Here is a 21,706-nt window from a genome sequence, read left to right as displayed (position 1 = left end):
TATTCACAGCCGGATTCACAGCTGCACTAAATGAAGATACCACTTATTATTAATCGATGTTCCCGCCTCGAATTCCTTATTAGGCTAATAGGATATACGTGCTTATTCCGCTCCCGGGCGCGTCTCATTACCAGCGACTATAAAGTTATTTCAGCTCAATATCCAGTTATTAGGTAATGGCTTTTGTCGTTTTTTGGCGTTGGAGACTTTTCACAGACGCCGCTTTTAAGACAACAAATGTTGGACAAACATATTTGGTACATAAAAGCTACAGCACTTCAGGCGGAACAGAAAGGACCTCTATTGGTACAGTATAACAATGTGCAGTAACATTAAAACGACTACAGGTGGCAGTAGAACCATATACGTCCAAGGTAGTTGGGTTCCTACAACGACTGTATAAAACAAGATCCTTCCATGATTTTTGTGCACAAGCAGTCGAGGTTTAACACAAACGTGCTGTTAACAGTTGAAATGTAATTACTATACTGTAGGGATGATTTATGCCTCATATTAAATCTGTGTTTTTCACAGATCTGGAAAGACATCAACCTTACATTGATCAATTTCTAGATTGATTACTTAATGAAGGGCTTTATGTGTCAGGTGAAACTGGCATTAGTGCCATTCAAGCAATAGTGAGGGTGACACACAAATGTACATGCGTGCACACACACACACACACACACACACACACACACACACACACACACACACACACACACACACACACACACACACACACACACACACGGATTGTGAGTCCAGAGCCCTCCACTCTAGTCCATGTCAGACATGTCTACACCGTCTCCATTGCTCTCTCCATTAGTCCATTTAAATTCTGGCCATCACTTAAAACCTGTTGTCTGCTCTCTTTCTCTCTCTCTCTCTCTCTCTCTCTCTCTCTCTTTCTCTTTCTCCCACCACCGCCATTAGTGTCCTCTGCGCGGCAGAATGTGGTCTCGGAGCGACACGGGTCAGTGGTTGCCGTGGCGATAAATCGCCCCCAGGTGCGAAACGCGGTGGACCGAGAGACGGCCCGAAGACTCCTTGACGAGCTGAAGACCTTCGACTCCGACGTCCAACTCAGTGTTGCGGTGCTCCACGGCAAAGGTTGGAGGAAAGGGGTGTGGTTTACCTAGAGGGGTGTGGATTACTTAGTGTGGGTGTGGTTTATGTAGAGGGGTGTGGTTTACTCAGAGAGGTGTGGTTTACTCAGAGGGGTGTGGTTTACTTAGTGTGGGTGTGGTTTATGCAGAGGGGTGTGGCTTACTCAGAGGGCTGTGGTTTACTTAATGTGGGTGAGGTTTACTCAGAGGGGTGTGGTTTACTCAATATGGGTGTGGTCTATTCAGAGGGGTCTGGTTCACTTAGTGTGGGGGTGTGGTGTACTCAGAGGGTGAGGGGTGGGGTTTACTCAGAGGGTTGTGGTTTACTCAGAGGGTGAGGGGTGTGGTTTACTCAGCGGGTGGGGTTCACTCAGAGGGTGAGGGGTGTGGTTAACTCAGAGGGTGAGGGGTGGGGTTTACTCAGAGGGTGAGGGGTGTGGTTTACTCAGAGGGTGAGGGGTGTGGTTTACTCAGAGGGTGGGGTTTACTCAGAGGGTGAGGGGTGGGGTTTACTCAGAGGGTGAGGGGTGTGGTTTACTCAGAGGGTGAGGGGTGTGGTTTACTCAGAGGGTGGGGTTTACTCAGAAGGTGAGGGGTGGGGTTTACTCAGAGGGTGAGGGGTGTGGTTTACTCAGAGGGTGAGGGGTGTGGTTTACTCAGAGGGTTAGGGGTGGGGTTTACTCAGAGGGTGAGGGGTGTGGTTTACTCAGAGGGTGAGGTGAAGGGTGGGGTTTACTCAGAGGGTTAGGGGTGGGGTTTACTCAGAGGGTGAGGGGTGGGGTTTAGTCAGAGGGTGAGGGGTGGGGTTTACTCAGAGGTTGAGGTGAGGGGTGGGGTTTACTCAGAGGGTGAGGGGTGGGGTTTACTCAGAGGGTGAGGGGTGGGGTTTAGTCAGAGGGTGAGGGGTGGGGTTTACTCAGAGGGTTAGGGGTGGGGTTTACTCAGAGGGTGAGGGGTGGGGATTACTCAGAGGGTGAGGGGTGGGGTTTACTCAGAGGGTGAGGGGTGGGGTTTACTCAGAGGGTGAGGGGTGGGGTTTACTCAGAGGGTGAGGGGTGGGGTTTAGTCAGAGGGTGAGGGGTGGGGTTTACTCAGAGTTTGAGGTGAGGGGTGGGGTTAATACAGAGGGTGAGGGGTGGGGTTTACTCAGAGGGTGAGGGGTGGGGTTTACTCAGAGGGTGAGGGGTGATAGATCTCTGTCACATCAAATGCAAAGCATCAAACATGCATGAAATACTTGTTATGTATGAAATCATATTCAGTACTGCAGTTTTGATTGTTTCTGTCATAAGATCAGCTGAATGCTTGGGTATTGTCCATAGCTGAGTGGTTACAGCTGTTGGAGCTGTTGCTGCTTGTACTGGTGATGGTAGCATTGGTGCTGATGGTAGTCCTGGTGGCAACACCTAGACCAGGGGTCTGCATCCACCCCTCCACCCCTGCAGTGGCTCCAAGTAGTGTTGAAAACAATTGAAATAAATAATGGTTAGTGCAAACTACAAATTTCATAAATGCCACAAACTATAGGCTATTGTTTTTTTTTTATATATATATATATATATATATATATATATATATATATATATATATATATATATATATATATATATATATATATATATATATATATATATAGTATCACACATGTACTACTAGTTACTACTACTACTAGTTATACATGTGTTATCTTAATTTTGGGAGCCGGGTAGTTTTGTGGCTCCGGATTATTTTTGAATTGCTGGTGGGACCAGAAATGTCTCTTTTGATGGTAAAGGTTGCAGACCCCTATCCTAGGGAGTGGATTAGATTATCCTCATTCATTCTCATTAGAATTAGAGAGAGAGAGAGCAATTGGCATGTGTCAGTAATATGAGCCACAAGATTCACACACTCAATGTAAATGTAAAGGTACCTCCATCCCCCCCCCCCATGTTCTGCCGTGACTAAACGGCCGACCTCGCTAGCGATTAGCCTTCGCTCTAAGTTTCTTTTCTTAGAGATGACAAGCTGGGAGGTACCGCTCCAGGAAGGCTACTCCTTCCAGACATAAGGAAGACATTTTGTTCAAATAAGCGCCAACATCATCATATTCTGAAGTGCTCATAAGAGCTTCTGTTGTTCTTTTAATTTTAATAATGTCCCTGTTTAAATGAACCATAATTACTCCCAGGTAGGTAGCGACTACTTTGGCACATGTTTGGAGGTGTTGGAGAGGGTCGGGATTCACCGGGGTTTCTCACGGTCAGGTAGCGTCTGGAGGCATCCCCCCGCCTCGAGGCTGCATGGCGGGGGCCGTGAAGGTCACCCGGAGTGCACCTCGAAGTTGATCCAGAACGAAGATGGGATGAGAATTACGGGAAACTATTCAACTTTTCCAGGATTGAAATCTGTGTGCTCATATATTTTTGGATGAAAATATGTGGCATTCAACTGGTTGAAAGTCGGTTTATAGGCCCATCTTAATGGTTCACCAAAGATATACTATATGATGATGCTGGTTTCGTGTAAGTTAGATTCCCTTCCCACGTTTGTCTGTCTAGGGAGTTGTTCTCAAAGAAAAAAAGAGTGTAGAAAAGACATCCTTTACAACCTAGACATAAAGTTAAACAGTGATTTATTTTGTGTTTTTAACGAGGATGTGCATGCATTTACTGGATTGGAACGAAATGCAGTGGTCATTTTCTTTGCTGAAATATAGTGTCTGGTTCTTCGGGGAAAACTTTAAACAAACTGTCTCAGACTTTAAATTCTATGTTTCGTTTTGCTGGACAGCACTGTGTCTGCCTTGTAAATATTCACAGTGCCATTTAGACTAGCTTCAGCCACACGACAAGAGACAGAGGCTTTCAAGTTTACAATTCGGAGGATCAATGTGACCAGACTGGTGATAAAAAATTTCAATAATCGTAAAAAGATCTTATTAAAACCATCAACCGGTTTAATAGAGCAAACAAAATTAAAATGGCAAATAACTGTTTCCACATTCTACAAGCAACTAGGGTGAGTGATCCTTACCTCCACAGGATAGACAGAATTTGTTTATCCATGTAATATTACAATTTGTATATAACTAAACAGATTGTCGCCAACATTATTAACGTGATTCCACCCAAAGTCCTCTCTGCCAAAAGACCCCCCAAAAAACCTTTTAAAAATATTCAGGAGAAAAAGCGGTTTTCTCTCAGAAAATAGAAAATAAAACATCTAATAAAATAGGAAATTAAACGTCAGATAAAGGTTCCAGGGATCTCCTCGCTGCACGACACATCAATGCGCTCATCATAAACAGCACGACAGACCATTAGTGTGTGAGCCCACTGTGTCCACCCGGAGCTGTAATCAACAGTCCCTTGCCCCATGGGTGTTGCTTGCTACTCACTGGCTTTCATCATAGCCTCATTCTCTCTCTCTCTCTCTCTCTCTCTCTCTCTCTCTCTCTCTCTCTCTCAGAGCATGTGTAGGCCTCTTGGGCGATGTTGTAATCACCACATGAATTCAATGGAGCTTTGATTCGACCGCGCTGGCCATTAATGAGAACATTGTGCTGTCACTGTGTCTGCCTACTAGTGCGTCCCTGTGTGTGCGTGCGTGTGCGCCTGTGTGTGTGTGTATGTATGCATGCATTCGGTTCCACGTGCACAGGAGGGTCGGGTACATGGGCTATGTATGTATATTGGGGCTCGGGTTACTTTGGTGAGAAAAAAATAATAATTTGTGTGCCAGCCAGCCAACCAGTCAGTCATGCGTCCAATCAGGCCCGGCTGCTTTCGAAGCCGCTGTCAAATTGTAGCCCTCAGTCTCGGGCTCCACTTGTTTTGTTTTTTTTCATCTTCGTCATTTTCCCTTCCTCTCTGACTTTCCAGCTGTCATACTTTGTAATTTTGTGGTCTCCACCAGGAGGGAATTTCTGCGCTGGTTACGATCTGAAGGAGCTGGCCAATCACACGGCTGCCCTCAAATTGGAGCAAGATGTCACCAAGAGTCCCGGTCCAATGGTGAGTCTCTCTCTGGTAGTGCATAGTATGTTTGTGTGTGTGTGTGTGTGTGTGTGTGTGTGTGTGTGTGTGTGTGTGTGTGTGTCTGGCTGTATATGTGTGCAATGCATGCATGCATGCATGTGTGTGTGCGTGTGTCTTTGTGTGTGTGTTTGTCTTTAATCCACATGCAGAGCCTCCTTTGTTCTTTGGCACACATAATACTAGTCAACATAGAACGGGTATAGTATCGGAACAGAAGGTTTCACAAACAATTACACTGTGGCCTTTGTTAAGGTCTGTGTGCAAGGGTATGTTAAGAGGAGGCGGAGGGAGGTTTTAAAGAGTTGGACCATAGCCTGGAAACGCTGTCGGTCGACATGATAAAGAATAGCAAACTCTGTCAAAGTATATACTGTGTTTCCTTCCGCACAGCGAGGACTTGTGTCATTCTGCTCCCCCGGCCAACCCGTAATGCAATTAACTCAACAAATAATGATAACCTTCACAGGATTAAAATAAATACAATAAACACAGGAACCAGGACTTTTACATATGCCTTCAAAAACAGCAACATATCGAAATCTTAAGAACTATTATTTCTCAAGGGCCGTTCTCAATCTTTATTTATACAGCCGCTTTCACGCAAAACAGCAACATTTCTACTGGAGGTGATGCTTTTTTCTGACTCAGGCTATCGACTGGTGCAACTATTGTAGCAGACCGAATTTCAAATGTGTATGGGGAGCTGTGCTACTGTATCTCATTCCACGTGTGCATAATGAAATGGGTCTAAAAATCTCTTAATGCCTAGTGGGATCTGTGAATGCGTGCAGGAATGTGCAAATGTGTATTCAGCCTCCGTGTGTGCATAATCAGATTTGTAAATGTACAAACCATAGGTCTATTAATTTGTAGACAAATCCCTAAATGCGTTCATAGATACGAATGTCCGGAAAAGTATTTTCTTGACTTGAGTCTTGTGTCTCCTGCTCCTTGTGTGTGTGTGTGTGTGTGTGTGTGTCCCCAGGGCCCGTCCCGCCTGCAGCTCTCCAAGCCCCTGATAGCGGCGGTCAGCGGCTACGCGGTGGCGGGGGGTCTGGAGCTGGCCCTGCTCGCCGACCTGAGGGTGGTGGAGGAGAGCGCCATCATGGGGGTCTTCTGTCGCCGCTTCGGTTCGGTGCCTCTTAATCCTCCTCCTCGTCCTTCGTCCTCCTCTTCGTCGTCGTCCTCGTCCTCCGCCTCCTCCTCTTTCTTCCTCTCCTCCTCTTTCTTCTTCTTCTCTTCCTCCTTCTACTCCTGCCCCTCCCCTGCCTCCTCTTCATCATCATCCTCTTCCTCTGCTTCTTTTTCTTCTAAAAGCGGTGTGCTCGAACATGTACAACACACGCACACACACATGTCCGTGCGTGGATCCACAAGTGCTGCACACGCAAGCAGGTAGCAGCATGCACGCACATGAACACGCAAGGAAACACACAGGGATACACAGCCGGATGCACTCGCGGACGCACACAACCACACACACAAACACACAACCACTGGCATAGGAGGCAGTAATTGAACCGCTGGCTACTTCATTAGCTTCCTGAAACGCCTACTCTTCCTCTTCTTATCTCCTATTTAAAGTGTACTTATTTAAAGTGCTGTGCAGTGTGTACTACACGGACAGCTGTACTCTGTTCTAAATTAGGTTGGGATGATCTTGTGTTTTGGTGCACAGGGCTTCACAATAACAAGTCACATGTAATAGGATGGATTTAAAAGCAGTTATGTTTTTGTTCTATTTCCTGGGGAAATGAAGTGTAAACAGCAGTGAAACATAAACTAAATCATGCACACACGCACACACACATACGCACACACACACACAACCAACACACACACACACACGCACGCACGCATGCACACACACACACACACACGCACGCACGCGCGCAAATGAATAATGCTTGAGGCTTTTTTTTCGAATGATCTCTTTCTCCCTATTTCTCTGTCACGCACATGCTTTTTTTTCTCTTCTCTCTCTCTCTCTCTCTCTCTCTCTCTCTCACACTTTTTACTCTCTCTCTCTCTCTCGTGCGCTTTTTATTCTCATTGTGGCCGTCTGGGTTCTATTCATAGCCTTCTTCAGGAACGTATCCGTGTGTTTCCTTGAGTCCCAAACTAACAGTACATCACCCCCCCCCATTCCGCCTGCCTGTCAGGAAGCCAAGCCAAACGGTTACTATTTTTCTCTCCCCTTCCCCCTTTCCCCTCTCTTATCGGCCACCCAGCCTCCTCCTCCTCCTCCTCCTCCTCCTCCCCCCCCCTCCCCCTCCTCCTCCTGTTTTGTGTGCTTCGGACGGAGGGAGTCACGGGGAGATAACGCCCCTGCTGGCCGTGACCCTGTTGCCCTGGCGACCGGACCGTGCTGGTCAGCCATGATAAGACGAGAGAGGAAGTGGCCAATAGTCGGCCTGCTGGACCCACCAAATAAGGTTCACCCTGAGAGGAAGGAGGGAGAGAAAAAGTTGTCAATGAAACAATTAAGAACAACAAAGTAAGGTATTTTCCAAGGTACAAAAAAACCGGTTGTTTTTTTAATCTGGCTTGCTATTTTTTTTACTTCAGACAAACTGGCAGCTAAATGAAGAATCAGAAAACTATATTTGTAGCAGTGTGATTGTAGATAATTAAGGTAGACTGTGTGTTTCTATTAAAACCTCCCCCTTCTCCATCCGCTGAAGACAGTCAGGGTACACAGCGGTGGCTTGTGGCCGACTGATTCTCGCCAACCAGGCGATTGTGGTTTTGAATCCCACTTTTTTCTCACAGCCTCTACGGCTGCACTCACTGTATCAAACCCTCTATGAGATTTCCTCATTATAACATGCCGATGCCATTTTGGAAGCTTTGCGCCCACATGGCTGCCCAGTGGTACAAAACGAGCCCATTATAGGGTTTCATTTTGGATCTTCGCTTGTAAACACGCTGAGCTAAGCCCGCGTGCAATTTACAATTGGCTGGCGTAGGGGACACTGCGACGTCTCTCTCTCTCTCTCTCTCTGTCTCTGTCTCTGTCTCTCTCTTTTCTGTCTCTCTCTCTTTTCTCTCTCTCTCTTTTCTCTCTCTCTCTCGCTCATATTGCTGTCGCCGCTGTTCCAATTCCGCTGGAGGGTTTAAAATACGAGCATGGCGTTTAAAAATACGACGGTGGTACTATAATTTACTTGCGTCGTGCTAGATCCTAAGCGTAAACATATAGGGCTTATCATCCCGGGGCCTGTAATTTGACAGGAGAGTGTTCGCTCCTCATTTGTCTGTCTGTTCGTCTCAACGTGTGTGTGTGTCTGTGTGTGTGTGTGTACTTGTGGGTCGTCTGGCTTGCCCAACAGGCTGCCTGTCTTTCTCCGTAATGCCCTCTCATAGCGGTGGCACGGGCAGACGCCACGCCACCGCCGCCGCCGCCTAGCCCTCAGCCCTCCCCCCTCCTTCAGCCCTCAGCCCTCCCCCTGCCCCTAGCCCTCCCCCCAGCCCTCCGCCCTCCCCCTGCCCCTAGCCCAGCGATACTACAGCTCCCCTTGGCTTCTGCACGTTATATTTAGAGGTCAGTCTGCGCCGCACAAAGTGAGGGAATTGCGGCGGGCGTCAGTCGGTCGGCACGACAACAGGTGATGCCACGGGGCAGGGTGGAACATTATTGGTCCTCGCGTTTCCTGCCTTAAAGTCGTGTGTTTTAAAGGCCATTTCAGACTCTTTTCTTCAGCTAAAGGCCGACTACAGATGGGAGACGCACTGAAACTGTGTGGGTTTGGAAATGGTTAAGTGTTGCATCAACCCCAGCTGCTAATCCCCAGCCTCTGTTTTTTATTGCGACAAGCCTCTGCGGCCTGTTTGTCAATGCATTTAACAGTCGTTTCCTGCAGCCCGATAGAAACACAGTGGTTCTTTCTAAATCGGATCCGAGTGTGACCCAGCAATTATACCGCGTGCTGCATATTTTAAACCATGTCCGACTCTTACATTATCGTGGTTGTTAATATTCAAGAAGTGCATATATATTTTTGTTGCTTAATGTAGGCCTAATAATGAATTGTGTTGCTGAAACTACAGAGCACCACATTTATTTTCCCCTGAATACTGTAATATCCCCATTAAAAAAATCGGGTCATTGACAGTGTAGTTAAAATATTTCTCCAGTTAATTTCGCATTAGTCGTTCTGTAAATGTCACCGGTGTCGGATATCATGTGAAACTACAGTCATAAAACCCAGCCATCTGTAAAACCCTGCAGACTGCAACACAAAAAAATAGGGAATTACTTGAGTGAAATCAAAACATTTGTTTTAATAAAGGCTTTGCATTGGACACAATCCAAGCCTTTTCCATTTGATGCGGGGCCCGTTCAAACTGGTCCGGGGCCCCGCAATGGATTTGCACTACATCCCCTGATGGGGACCGAGCTGAGAGGGGCACTGGGGGGGGGGGGGAGTCCATGAGTACACATCCTGAGAGGACCGTGTGTGTGGATGTCCCAGGGGCAGCCGACGGCTTAATGCACTCAGGGAAACCCGGGCCCAGTGGAAAGAGGAGGAACCGACAACGTTTTGGGTTTTCCTCCCTGTCCGATTTTCATTTCACCGACGTTAAACAGGCTTTACGGAGGTTGAACAAAAACCCACCTCTTTCCGACTTGCTTTACATCAGATTTAGTGTGGCGCGGTGGGAGGCAGGGTTTATTTAAAGGCCTTGCTTTGGGGTTTTTAGCGGGCTGGCTGAGCAGTTTTTTCTATTTGAAAGGGGCGAACTCTGTAAGCGTTTTCTTTGGGGTCGGGCCCTGCGCGAGGCACCCGCCTGAGGGAACCCCGAGTGTCTCTGCATCGGAGCTGAAACCCCTCTCTGTGTTCCCACTTGGCCGCCTGTGATGTGGGCCCATCCCGACCACAAGCAACTGACAGCTTCCTGGCATGGGATTGGCTACTACTGAACCTGTGGTTTCCTGTCTGCTCCCCCCCCCGCCCACACCCCCGCTGCCGTCTCACCTACAGGAGGAAATGAGAAAAGGGAGGAGACACTTTTATCGCAGTAGTTCCCGATAAGTGGACAAGAATGGCTCTGTGATTTGCTCTGTGAACAACATCGATCTATTGATTGTCCCCTGATCGCAGTTGAATCATAGGAAGCCACATTAAAGCTCTACCTTGTATCCAAAGCCTAGATCCAGGAGATCAGCATGCACTAAACCGGGAGTTCAAGTACACCTGCAGTGATTACATAGTTAATATACAATCTTCCCCTCAGAATGAAACAATGGCCATGAGCCAACCATGACTGATAGCAGGAGAATGTAGAAGAGGAGGTCGTGATGATGGAATGTCAGGCCAGCTCCGGAACAAAGGAGCTGGGCTGTTTTAGAGGAGATAACAAGATATTCTATTATGCTTCATAATGATGTTGTTTCATTTCAGCCCATTGCAGCTTGGCCGCTTATCCTCTGCTAAGAATAGATGTATCGCATATCTTATACAATTACAACTCTTTGTACTCACTAATAAAAATAATGACTTTTTGTGCGGACATGTGAGGACTTTGTGGAGCACCTCAAAAAGACAATGTTGTGTAGCTCTTTCCGAATTCCCTTCCTCTTGTCAAACCCTTTTAAGAAGGTATCAGTCTTCCAAGCACTCTCAGGGGCGGTGACTTCAATACCACTCAAACCCCCAAAGTGTTCTCACTTGAAGTTCGACCGCCGACTGAGCAGCCTTTTAAGAGTCAACCCTTTTAAGAGATCTACCAGATAGGTGGGCCGTGGTTGGGATGTCGCCAGCGATGAGTGCAAACAAGGAGGCGACACACAAAGGGTGAGAGAGAGAGGGCGAGAGAGAGAGAGAGAGAGAAAGAGAGAGGGCGAGAGAGAGAGAGAGAGAGAGAGAGAGAGAGAACACATCTAGCCAGTTTTGGATCTGACCCATTGACCGATATCTGTGCACTTTCTTCACATTCTTTGTGTGAACACACACCCACCTTTATGATCCTCCGCTGGCCCTCACTGAAGCTCTCTGCGAGAGTGCGAAACTACACCCTGTGATCATTTGGTCACAGATTAACAGAAAACAGAATCCCCATTCACCAAGGTTTTAATGCTGTCATCTGAGCACAATAACAGACATCACCAGACATTCTTGCAATGTAACAGATAAAGGTTGGTAGCTAGGATAGTCCAGTGTTAAGGGTCCGAAAGAGCTCTGGATTCAAACCCCCATGTCCACAGTCTCCCCTTAGGCATCCTGGAGCAAGATGCCGAACCCCAATCTACCTCTTAGATCACATATTGAGCAAAGAATATCATAACTTAATTTTCAATGAAGGTGTCTGCAAAATTACATTGTTGTAATATTGGTGTGAGCTGTGTTCCACGTTTGGGTTTTAAAGAACATAGTGTACGATGTCAACACAACAACAGGCTATTGTCCTCCCTTCACAGTCGCACCATTCCCACACAATGCGGTCTCGTACAACACCGCCCGAATAACACAACGATTAACACACTGCTCATATTTAGACAGTGGTTGTTGGGCATGAAATCCAACAGTGGCCTTCGCCAAGAGAGTCTCGTGAGGATGTTCTGTGGGGAACCAGAAACAGGCCTTCTCTCATCTCCATCAAGTCTTTTGATTCACGACCCGAGGGCTGTCATCCACATCAGAACTGTGATGGCGTTGCCTCCATGGAAGTCCATTGCGGTGGGCTTTTTACCCTGCCTTTTGTGGTTTGGGGGGGGGGGGCAGCTGGTACCACCACAGAAGTGCACTTCTGCTCCGTTTTATCTTTTTGTGTTTGCCTTCACACCATCTCACCCGCATGCAGGCTCACTGTTCAGAGCAGGACGTGTGGCGAGGGAGGTGGGTGGGTCTGGAGATGGAGTTTGGCGTTTGATGGAGAATCATGTCTGCCTACTCAGAAAGGGGTTCCCGTTTTCGAAAGAGCCAAACATCCGGACATTGGTTTTGGTTTTAAATACGATTATACAGAGCATTATGTCGTTTAAGCCTTTTGTTAATTACACATTTGTTTTTTTTCATTGTCGGTTGACCTTAGTATAACAACATTCTTTGCTCTCTGCCTTTCAAGTCAACCAAACTAATGGAGTTAAAACCACTTCAAGGAGTTGCCACCCAATGCCTCTGCTTCCGTTGATGAGGGCCAAAGGACATTCTGTAACTCTGTGTGTGTGTGTGTGTGTGTGTGAGAATGTGTGTGCATACGTGTATCGGTGTGTGTGTGTCCATGTGTGTGGGCGTGTGTCCGTGTGTGTGTGTGTGTGTGTGCGTGCGTGCATGGCGGTACGTGAGTGTCCATGGAGTGGAGTGGGGTCAGGGCTGGAGACAAAAACTCAGGATAAGAAGACAGATCCTTCCGCTGTCTGATAGCAACGCTGCCAACAGCAGCACTGAAGACTGTCCTCCGCCACACACACACACACACACAGACACACACACACACACACACACTTACATTCAAACACACGCACACACGCAGACATTCAGACCCACACACAAACACACTTGCACTTATGCAGACACACACGCGTACAGACTCAGACACACGCATGCGGATGTGCTGTTATCGTATTTTGGCTGCAGGCCTCTCTCAGTCCCTTGTCTGTCTTTGCATGTCTCTTCCCTCCTGTGGTCTCTCCACTCTCTTTACAGTTTATCCAAGGTGATAGTGTTGGATGCAGCCTGAAGAGGCCGTCTGCAGCCATGTCTAATCTGCTGTCCCTGAGGATGCTGTGTGTGTGTGTGTGTGTGTGTGTGTGTGTGTGTGTGTGTGTGTTAATGCGTGCATGTGTGAGCGTGCATACACAGACAAATGATTACTTCATGGTGTGGTGCTGGTGTTTGAGCTGAAACATTCGGTCCTCACTGTGTGTTGCTGTCTTACAAAACCGAACCTTGAGGCAAAAACACACAATCACTCAGTCACTCAGTCACTCACTCACTCGATCACTCACTCACTCGATCGCTCACTCACTCACTCACTCACTCACTCACTCACTCGCTCACTCACACTCACACACCTGTGCTGAAGGGAAATACTAATATTTGGGGATTTGGTCGTCACGTACGTGAAAAGACCATCAGCGGCCGGTTGCCAGGCCAACACTCCCTCGGGCTGACAGAGAAATGAAGGAGCCAAGCCCAGCATCGCCTAACAAATCACAGCCGCGCGCGTCGGGCAATTGCCACATACATACGCCGTCTGTCTGGCCTTCCAGTCGCCTGCCCCTCCCTCCCACCCACCCATCATCCACACTATCCATCCCTCCCCACCCACCCACACACACACACACACACACACACACACACACACACACACACACACACAGATAAAGACACATATACATACACACACACCCAGTCACCCCCTGGATTGGTAGCAGATGTATTAACGCTGGTATGCAATGTATTCCATTTGGAGTTTATTTTAAAAGACACGGGAAGAATGTGTGTATGTGTGTGTGTGTGTGTGTGTGTGTTTGTGTGTGTGTGTATGAATAGAAACAGGCCGGCTTGCGTTTCCACAATTGGAGTCGGAGGTAACTCCCAGAGAAGAAGAAGAAGAAGAAGAGGAGCGGTTTAGTGTTTCTGGAAACACGATGGCCGAACACGTGCTTGCGTGAGCGTGTGTGCGTGAGTGTGTGTGCGTGAGCGTGTGTGCGTGAGCGTGTGGGCCTGAGTGTATGTGCGTGAGTGTGTGTGTGGGAGGGGGGTTGCAAGGCACTCGGGACTGTTGAGTCCAGCTGTTGCTCTTTAACAATTAGGACTCTGGCCAGCGTCCCTCACAGAGCATTCTCTCTCTCTCTCTCTCTCTCTCTCTCTCTCTCTCTCTCTCTCTCTCTCTCTCTCCCCCTCTCTCTCTCCCCCTCTCTCTCTCCTCTGCTTCTGTCCGTATCTCTCGGTCTTTGTGGCCGAGCCAGCAATGGACAAATGTGTCCAGTGAGACGGGAGAAGAGCCCAGGCCCTGGCTATAGATCATGGTGTCCTTTTTTGAGAAAGAAACAGAATAAGAGTTATGGTAAAAGTGTAGTATTAGGTTGGAGGTGCTGGTGGTGGTGGTGGTGGTGGTGGTGGTGGTGGTGGGGGATTAAGGGGGGGGTTTTGGACTGTTTTAATACTTAGCTTCCCGTTGCACCGGTAGGCTCGTTTAACGTCAGCAGTAGATCATTAACTTTCTAACGGGGTTGGTGGGGCTAATTTTAGCCGGCGGGGCTGACCTGCGTGTGCACCTGCACCGAGGGGGGTCTGACCGTGTCCTGCGTCTCCCCCCCCCCCCCCGCAGCACCAAGCCATCAATAACGCACATCTCACAGCACAACGATCACACACACACACACACATGTTCGTTTTTTGTTAGGATTTTTACAGTTCAATTTTCTTAATTTGTTTTTCCTTAATTGAGTTATACCTGTATGCCAGGTGATACTGTGTTTTATTGATAATTTAGAAGGATTATTAAATCGTTCGCCTCACAGCATAATTGCCTAGGTCATATTTTGTCCAAATGATAATATCCAACCTTACTCTACTCTCCAAACGCTGATTCTCTGTGCCTCGTTGGCTATATCTCTAGCCATCGGAGTATACATAATCACTCTCTTTTTTGACATTGAATACAAGATCCACCTTAAAATATGACTTTGATCATGCTATGAGGCTAACGATATGTAAGTGTCAAAAAGAGAATACAGTAGTGAACGGCCCAACTCCAGGACTTAGCCATGTTATGTCCTTGCACCCCCATGGGATCACGACAGAAGCACCACATTGACCGGGTCGTCTCTCTACAGGGGTTCCCTTGATCGACGGGGGTACGGTCCGACTCCCGCGTCTCATCGGCCTGTCCCGGGCCCTGGACCTCATCCTGACCGGACCTCCCGTGGGGGCCCAGGAAGCGCTCGCCTTCGGGCTGGCTAACAGGGTGGTCCCCGATGGCCAAGGTACCTTGTATGAAAGTATGTGTTGTGTGTTGTGTGTTGGAGCGGGAGGGTCTGTGGGTTTGGGGGGGGGGGGTTGAATCCCAGACGAAAATGTCAGGGTTCAACACCCCAAGGTATGCAGTCTACCTGTGGACATCCTTGAGCTCAGTGCCTTAAAGTGGGGCATTGAATCATGCTGCCATCTGATCTGGCTGTGTCCCAGGCTTCTTTATTAGGCCATCAAGGCTTATCCACAGCCACGAGAGTACAGGCTCCTCGATGAGAGACTGGCTTCTGACTCAGTTTTTATTTGCAGATGTACCCAAACAGGATTGCAATGTTTGTTTTTTAGGGGGGGCGGGCTGAGTAATTTAATACAAGTAAGGCGTGTGAGCATGCCCCTGTTGAACGGTAAGCTTTTGTCGGTCTGAGTGTACGTCAGCCATATATATAGACGTAGATCTGACTGTTTATAGTACAGCCGAGCAAGTCCATCCTTGAGCAAGATGACCTAACCCTGAGCAAAAAAACACAAGTGTTGAGCTGTGTTCTCTGCTCGCTCAGGAGGAGAGGAAAGCAGAGAGCGAGAGTGAGGTTCAGCGGGTGCAGAACTAATCCAGCACACTCAAACAGACAAACAGCACATTGGAGATCACACATCGTCTGTGCTGCTCTAAACATCTCCTCACTCTCAGGACCTGAGCCAATGGCTCGAGTCCACCACCATCCTTTCTGAGGGTTCGGAGGGAGGGAGGGAGAGCGAGAGAGAGAGAGAGAGAGAGAGAGAGAGAGAGAGAGAGAGAGAGAGAGAGAGAGAGATGGTGGAGGCGAGGTGGGTGGGGATGTTTTGACTTTGATGATCGTCTCACTCCCGTTACAAAAGTGAGACCGCCCCAGGGTTGTCCCCTCCGCATAGTGATGACAATCGTTTCGATATAAGTAGTGTTTTAGTGGTCCTCACTTGGCAACCATTTTCCCATATTAAACACCAACGGGTCGCGTCCCAATCTGCAGAAATGTTGATGGATCACATCGTGGTCAGGGACAATCTTCTCTCTCAAGAATGTTCTCTCTCGCCAAGAGAGCAGCGCCCTAAGTGAGGTCCCGTCTACAGCACCTGACTGTTCTCTCTCTCCCTCTTTCTCCCTCTCTTTCTCGCTGTCTCTCTCTACATCGCTCGCTCTCTATCACTCTCTCTCTCCCTTCCCGCTCTGTCTCATTCTCGATTGCTCTCTCTCTCTCTCTCTCTCTCTCTCTCTCTCTCTCTCTCTCTCCCTCTCTCCCTCTCTCTCAGCCTAAGCTTTAGCTTATGCTGATGTAAATGAGTGGATGAGGTTGTCCCATCAGCCTCCAGCTCCCTCCGTTCCCGGGCCACGCTTTGCTTAGAGTAGACTTGTCAACACGGCCCAGCATGCCCTTCACGCCCGAGCGCGGCGGATCACGCAAGGTGTTCCCTCCGTGTGTGTTCCCGCGTTGCTCCTCATGGCCAAACCGCCGAGAGGACGCTCCTCAAGTACACACGCCACGCTTATTTTGAGATCGGGGTGAAGACAGACGCGCTGGATATTTGTCCTTGTCCGCTGCCTTCCACAGTCATTATGTCCGGGCCAATTCATCAAAGCCGGCTGGGAAACCTATAAACTGTTTATATGTCGTTTTCGTCAAAATCCCCCCAAAATGCGTTCGTGTACAACTGAAAAGTGTTTGTGATGACGTTGGCCTGTCAGCGGCGGGCGGCGTCCTCCACGTGTCCACCCTGTTCCTATAAGGCCTGCGAACACAGGCGCACACAGCTGGCCCACAGCGGTGTGTGTTTTGTCACTTTAGCACGATCCAATCGAATCCTGCAAGGATCAAATCGCATTCCTGTCTGCGCTTTGTCCCGTGCTAATTTCCTGTTGTACTTGGGAGATGCATCGCGTTACGGGACCGAAAAAATCCCCCCCGAAAAAATCTGTTCACGTTGGTCGGGGTCGAGTCAGAGGAAAAGCACAGCTGTTGCTAATTAGCGCAGAAACGCACGCGTACGGGCGGACGCAGGCAGCACCTCGAAAAAGGTCTGAGTCCGTGTGTCCGTCCTCTGTTGTGTTATTGTTAAGCCTCAATGTTGTGGAAAAGGAGAAACATTCTATACACGAGAATGTTGTAAGCGTTGAGGAGCTCTGTTCTTATTGGAAGGGAGGTAATGAGGCACAGGTGCACCTCGTTATCGTCATCAGGAAAGCATCTAGAGAAGCCACCTCGACTTGGCCCAGCCCCGCTTGTCCTGCTCAAACCTCGCACGAACTAACCTCATTCCCAGGCATCTCCCGACGGAGAACGCCTGGAGGAGGGGGGCTTATATTCTCCTCCTCCTCCTCCTTCTTTACCTCTTCCTCCTCCTTCTTCTGCTTCATCTTCTTCTGCTTCAACTTCTTGTGAAGAAGAATGTGTTCCACGTGCACATTGACCAACAAAAGTTTAACTGTTAAACAGGGGCATGTTCACACATAGTACTTTTTTACTTTCACTCCTTACTGTACTCGTACAGTATGCTGTAACCCATTGTGATCCTGTTTTGGTACATCTACAGAAGAAAACAAGTCTCTTATCGAGGAGCCTGTACTCCTGTGGCTGTCCACAAGCCGTACTTACTCACCTCCTCCTGGGCCCCATGATCTTCTTCTTGATCTTGTCATTCTTGTTCTTGTTCTTGTTCTTTTTCTTCTTCTTCTTCTTCTTCTTCTTCTTCTTCTTCTTCTTCTTCTTCTTCAGAGATCAGAAATTTAAATTTTGGTAGAAGCAGGGACCGAAGCTGACAGGTCCTATCCGATAATACTCAGCACTCGCTCCCAGTCACGCGACCATGTTCAGACAGGGAGTAGGACTTTTGTACGTTGAACACGTCCCAATTCTCCCTTTCCCTACGGGATGATAACCAGAGTATATCTGTGGACGCTAGACAGGCTTGCGTGTCAGGTATGTGTGTGTGTGTGTTTTCATCTTTTGCTTTCATCTCCCAGGTCTGCAGGTAGCTCTAGAGTTGGCCGAGCAGATCAGCTCCTTCCCTCAGCTGTGTCTCCGCGGCGACCGCGCCTCGGCCATCTACAGCAGCTACGACGCTCCCTCCTTCTCCAAGGTATATTCCTTTGACCTTTGACCTTAAATACCCTGCTCCACTGGCACTAAGAAGTCGATGCTACCTGAAGATATGCATGCTATGTTTCTTCTTTGAGATAGCGTAAAGTTGTATTTTCAAGATTGAGTGTCTGAGTGTGATTGCATCGTCTGAGTGAAATGTTGACATTCTCTACCTTTTTGTAGGATTTTTCTTTTTAAATCAAGGTATTTTATGAAGCCAGTTAATTCTTCACAACTATATTTTTCTACCTTATTTTGGCACTTCTTCCCTTAAATAAATTTCAGTGTTCTCTTCTGTGTTCATTTTCGGAAAATGTGTTTTAGTGTCTTCTCTGCTCATTAAATACCTCTTAAACCAAGGCCATGCAGTACGAGTTTGACCACGGCGTGCCTGTGGCCCAATCAGAGGCTGTTGCCGGGGCGGCCCGGTTCAGCTCGGGAGCTGGAAGAGGAGGCAAATTCTCCTAGAAGATGGTTATAGATGTATGTGTCCATGGTACAGTTGCCTTAAACCAAAACGCTAAGTTACCGAACATGCTTTTTTTAAATAAATTTAGTATGAGCCTGAAAGCAGTTTATTTGTTTGTTTTTCTACAGTGGTCATGTGGACTATTGACGTAGATCAGGAACGAGGGGAATAGTCTGAGCGTCAAGCTAAGACTTCATGGATAGGGAACCTTTTTGTTATTTTTGCTGGAAAAATGTAAAGTATTGTGACCAAAACTGTGCTCCGCAACAAGAGGTATGCCCGTCACCCATCTCGGAAGAGAGACAGCCCTTCTTCATCAACACACTTTTCAAATCCGATTATGTCAATACTATTTGCACCTCGTATGTGGTATGCTTGGTAAACCACACACTACTAAACACAAGCTTGATAATCGATTATTAAAAGATTTAACGGAGACATGATTTTTCAATGAATCGTTAAAGTACATGTGTGTACATTGAACAGTGTTCAACACATTGCAAACAGAAACACATGTTGCTTTAATTTGATCCATATCAGTCCTGCTTCAGTCTGCCTGTTCCGTCTGGATGGGGTTCCCCAAGGGAGGAAAAAATGAAAACAAAAAAACAATGGACAAGCGAAACGATCCGGCAATCTGCTTCAAGGCAGAAGACCTGAGAGGAACTGTTCTTTTATTGATCATCTGCACTGCGTTTCCTGTTCTAAGTAAACAACCGTTTAGAAGAAAATGAACCGAGTCAGAGTTTGAAAAAGTCAACGGGAAAAACCTGTGGAAGTCATGCTTTCAAGATATCTCCAACGTGGGAAACATTTTAAAACATAATGGCAAACACAAAGTCTGCACTAGTATATAAAGAACCGTTTTGGGGCATTATGATTGTACTTTTTTTTCATGTCTCTTCATCCTCAAACACTAAAGGATTCCGGTAAGCCGGTGGTGAACACAGGGCTATAGACACTGAGCTCCCCAACAACACATAGCCTAGACAGGAATCACCAGAGAAACCTAGCAGGGAGCTGCAAAGTGAAGAGTGCATGATGACGCTGATAAGCTTTGAGGAACTGTGTGTGTGTGTGTGTGTGTGTGTGTGTGTGTGTGTGTGTGTGTGTGTGTGTGTGTGTGTGTGTGTGTGTGTGTGTTTGTGTGTATAAAAGCGCTGTGTGTACTCCAAAAATGTGTGTTTGTGAGCTGGGTGGGTCAATACATACACATCCAGTTTGCAGGCGTCTTTGTATCTCTTATAACCCCCGCGATATAATTAGTGTGAACGATTCGGCGCTCGCAGTAACTGTTATGCTAGGTAGCAACATTCCTTTGGCTTCTGGAGCCACACCTCCCCTTAATTCAGTGTCTTGGAAGTTCAGCCGCTGTCCATCCCACACACACACACAGACACACAAACACGCACGCAATGCACAGACACAGGACACACACATACAACAAATACTCATAGCTGCTCCTTACGCTGTGTGCGTATGCATGCATGCGTGCGTCCATGTGTGTGTGTGTGTGTGTGTGTGTGTGTGTGTGCTTGTGTGCATGCTGTGTTGTGATTTTGTGTGTGGGGGCCAATGAAAAGAGAAGGTTGGATTCATTGTGGATAACTAAACACTGTTTAACAAAATAGAGGCGTGAAAAAAATCAGAGAGAGAAGGATGAAGTAATGTGTGTATATGCATGCATCTGCGTGTGTGTGCGTGTGTGTTTGTTCGTGTACATGCGTGTGTGTGTGTGTGTGTGTGTGTGTGTGTGTGTGTATGTGTGTGGGAGACAGAGAAAGACCTCATTAGGTCTAGGAGGTGTCCTGTCTAGACGGCCTGATGACAGGACACAGAGCTTCTGTTTAATTCCCCCCCCCCCCCCTCCCTGGGTCCCTCCCTCCTCCACCTAGTACACCCGACGCACGCACACACACACACACACACACACACACACACACACACACACCACCTGCCTCTGAGGACACACACAGATAGATTTAGCTCTGGGGCTTGACAATGTACAATTTCACATTTCATTTGAACAACACTCATTAAATTAAATTTTGCACACAACACAAGCGCCAAACCGCGCATGTACTGCCATGTCCTCCTGTCTGTTTAAAACCTCCCAGCTCTTGGGCTTCCTGCCTCTTTGTGCTCAGAAGGTGCAGTATCATGTAAGTTGGAAACGTCTAGTCACCCTTATCAAGCAGCCTGTGTAGCATTCTGAAGGACTTTCACAGCCCGTGTGGGCGCCAGACAGAAGCCCAATGCTGCAGGGACAGCTTCCATTCCCCTTATTTGCTTTTCTATTTTTCTTTATTAAACTTCCTCCCGACTGGATCCACAATGGCACCTGATAAGGGCCAGACGTTGACATCACCGGCGGGATTCCCCATTCCAAAGCAACAAGGTTGTTTATTACCATTTTTTATTTTTATTATCAGCCGACATTTTCTGGGAAACAGAGGCTATTATTACCATGAAAAAGAAAAGAAGGGAGACGACAGGGTAAATAAACGATCGGGGCAGGAATTTTTCTGGAGGCGTGCAGAAATGAACAGAGACGTGGTGGTGGTATGTCTGGGAGTCCAGGAGAATGCTATTCGTCAGCGGGCCGTCCGTCAGCTACTTCCTGGCAACCGGTGACCTTGTTATCCTCAGTCCCCGCCTCCGTGATTTAAAAAGCGGTGTCTTGGTCCGACTTGACCCCTGGGTGTTTAAGGGAGGACTATATGCACACGCACACACACACACACACACACACACACACACACACACACACACACATACACAGTGAAGCACATGTACAAGTGTAAGCGGTAAAAGCAGATGTAGACATAAAAGACCAAAACAAGATTATGCATAATATTCTAGAAACAGAAACAGGGGAGTCCCAAATCTTTTAAATCTGGGGGACATGTGGCTGTGTGTGTGTGTGTGTGTGTGTGTGTGTGTGTGTGTGTGTGTGTGTGTGTGTGTATATATATATATATATACACACACACACACACACACACACACACACACATATATATATATATATATATTTGGTTGGGGTGCGTGCATGTATCTATGTGGGTATGTG

General features: G+C 47.6%; 1 protein-coding gene across 1 annotated transcript; it reads left to right on the top strand.

Annotated features, from left to right (window-relative positions):
- Positions 1-137: 137 nt before the first annotated feature.
- LOC307088458 (enoyl-CoA hydratase EchA19) lies at positions 138-18,632 on the top strand (the record flags this gene model as incomplete). The annotated part of the gene is made up of 7 exons (XM_079754353.1): positions 138-306; positions 937-1,113; positions 5,007-5,104; positions 6,114-6,258; positions 14,916-15,065; positions 18,047-18,162; positions 18,525-18,632. Exons 1-7 carry the CDS (start codon positions 177-179, stop codon positions 18,630-18,632), a joined length of 924 nt encoding a protein of 307 aa, XP_079610479.1. The 5' UTR covers positions 138-176.
- Between the last annotated feature and the right edge of the window lie 3,074 nt (positions 18,633-21,706).

This window comes from Pollachius pollachius (genome assembly GCF_949987615.1).
Source record: "Pollachius pollachius genome assembly, chromosome: 17".
NCBI lineage: Eukaryota > Metazoa > Chordata > Actinopteri > Gadiformes > Gadidae > Pollachius > Pollachius pollachius.
The sequence above is the reverse complement of the archived record's forward strand: the minus strand, read 5'-3'. Positions and strand labels throughout refer to the sequence as shown.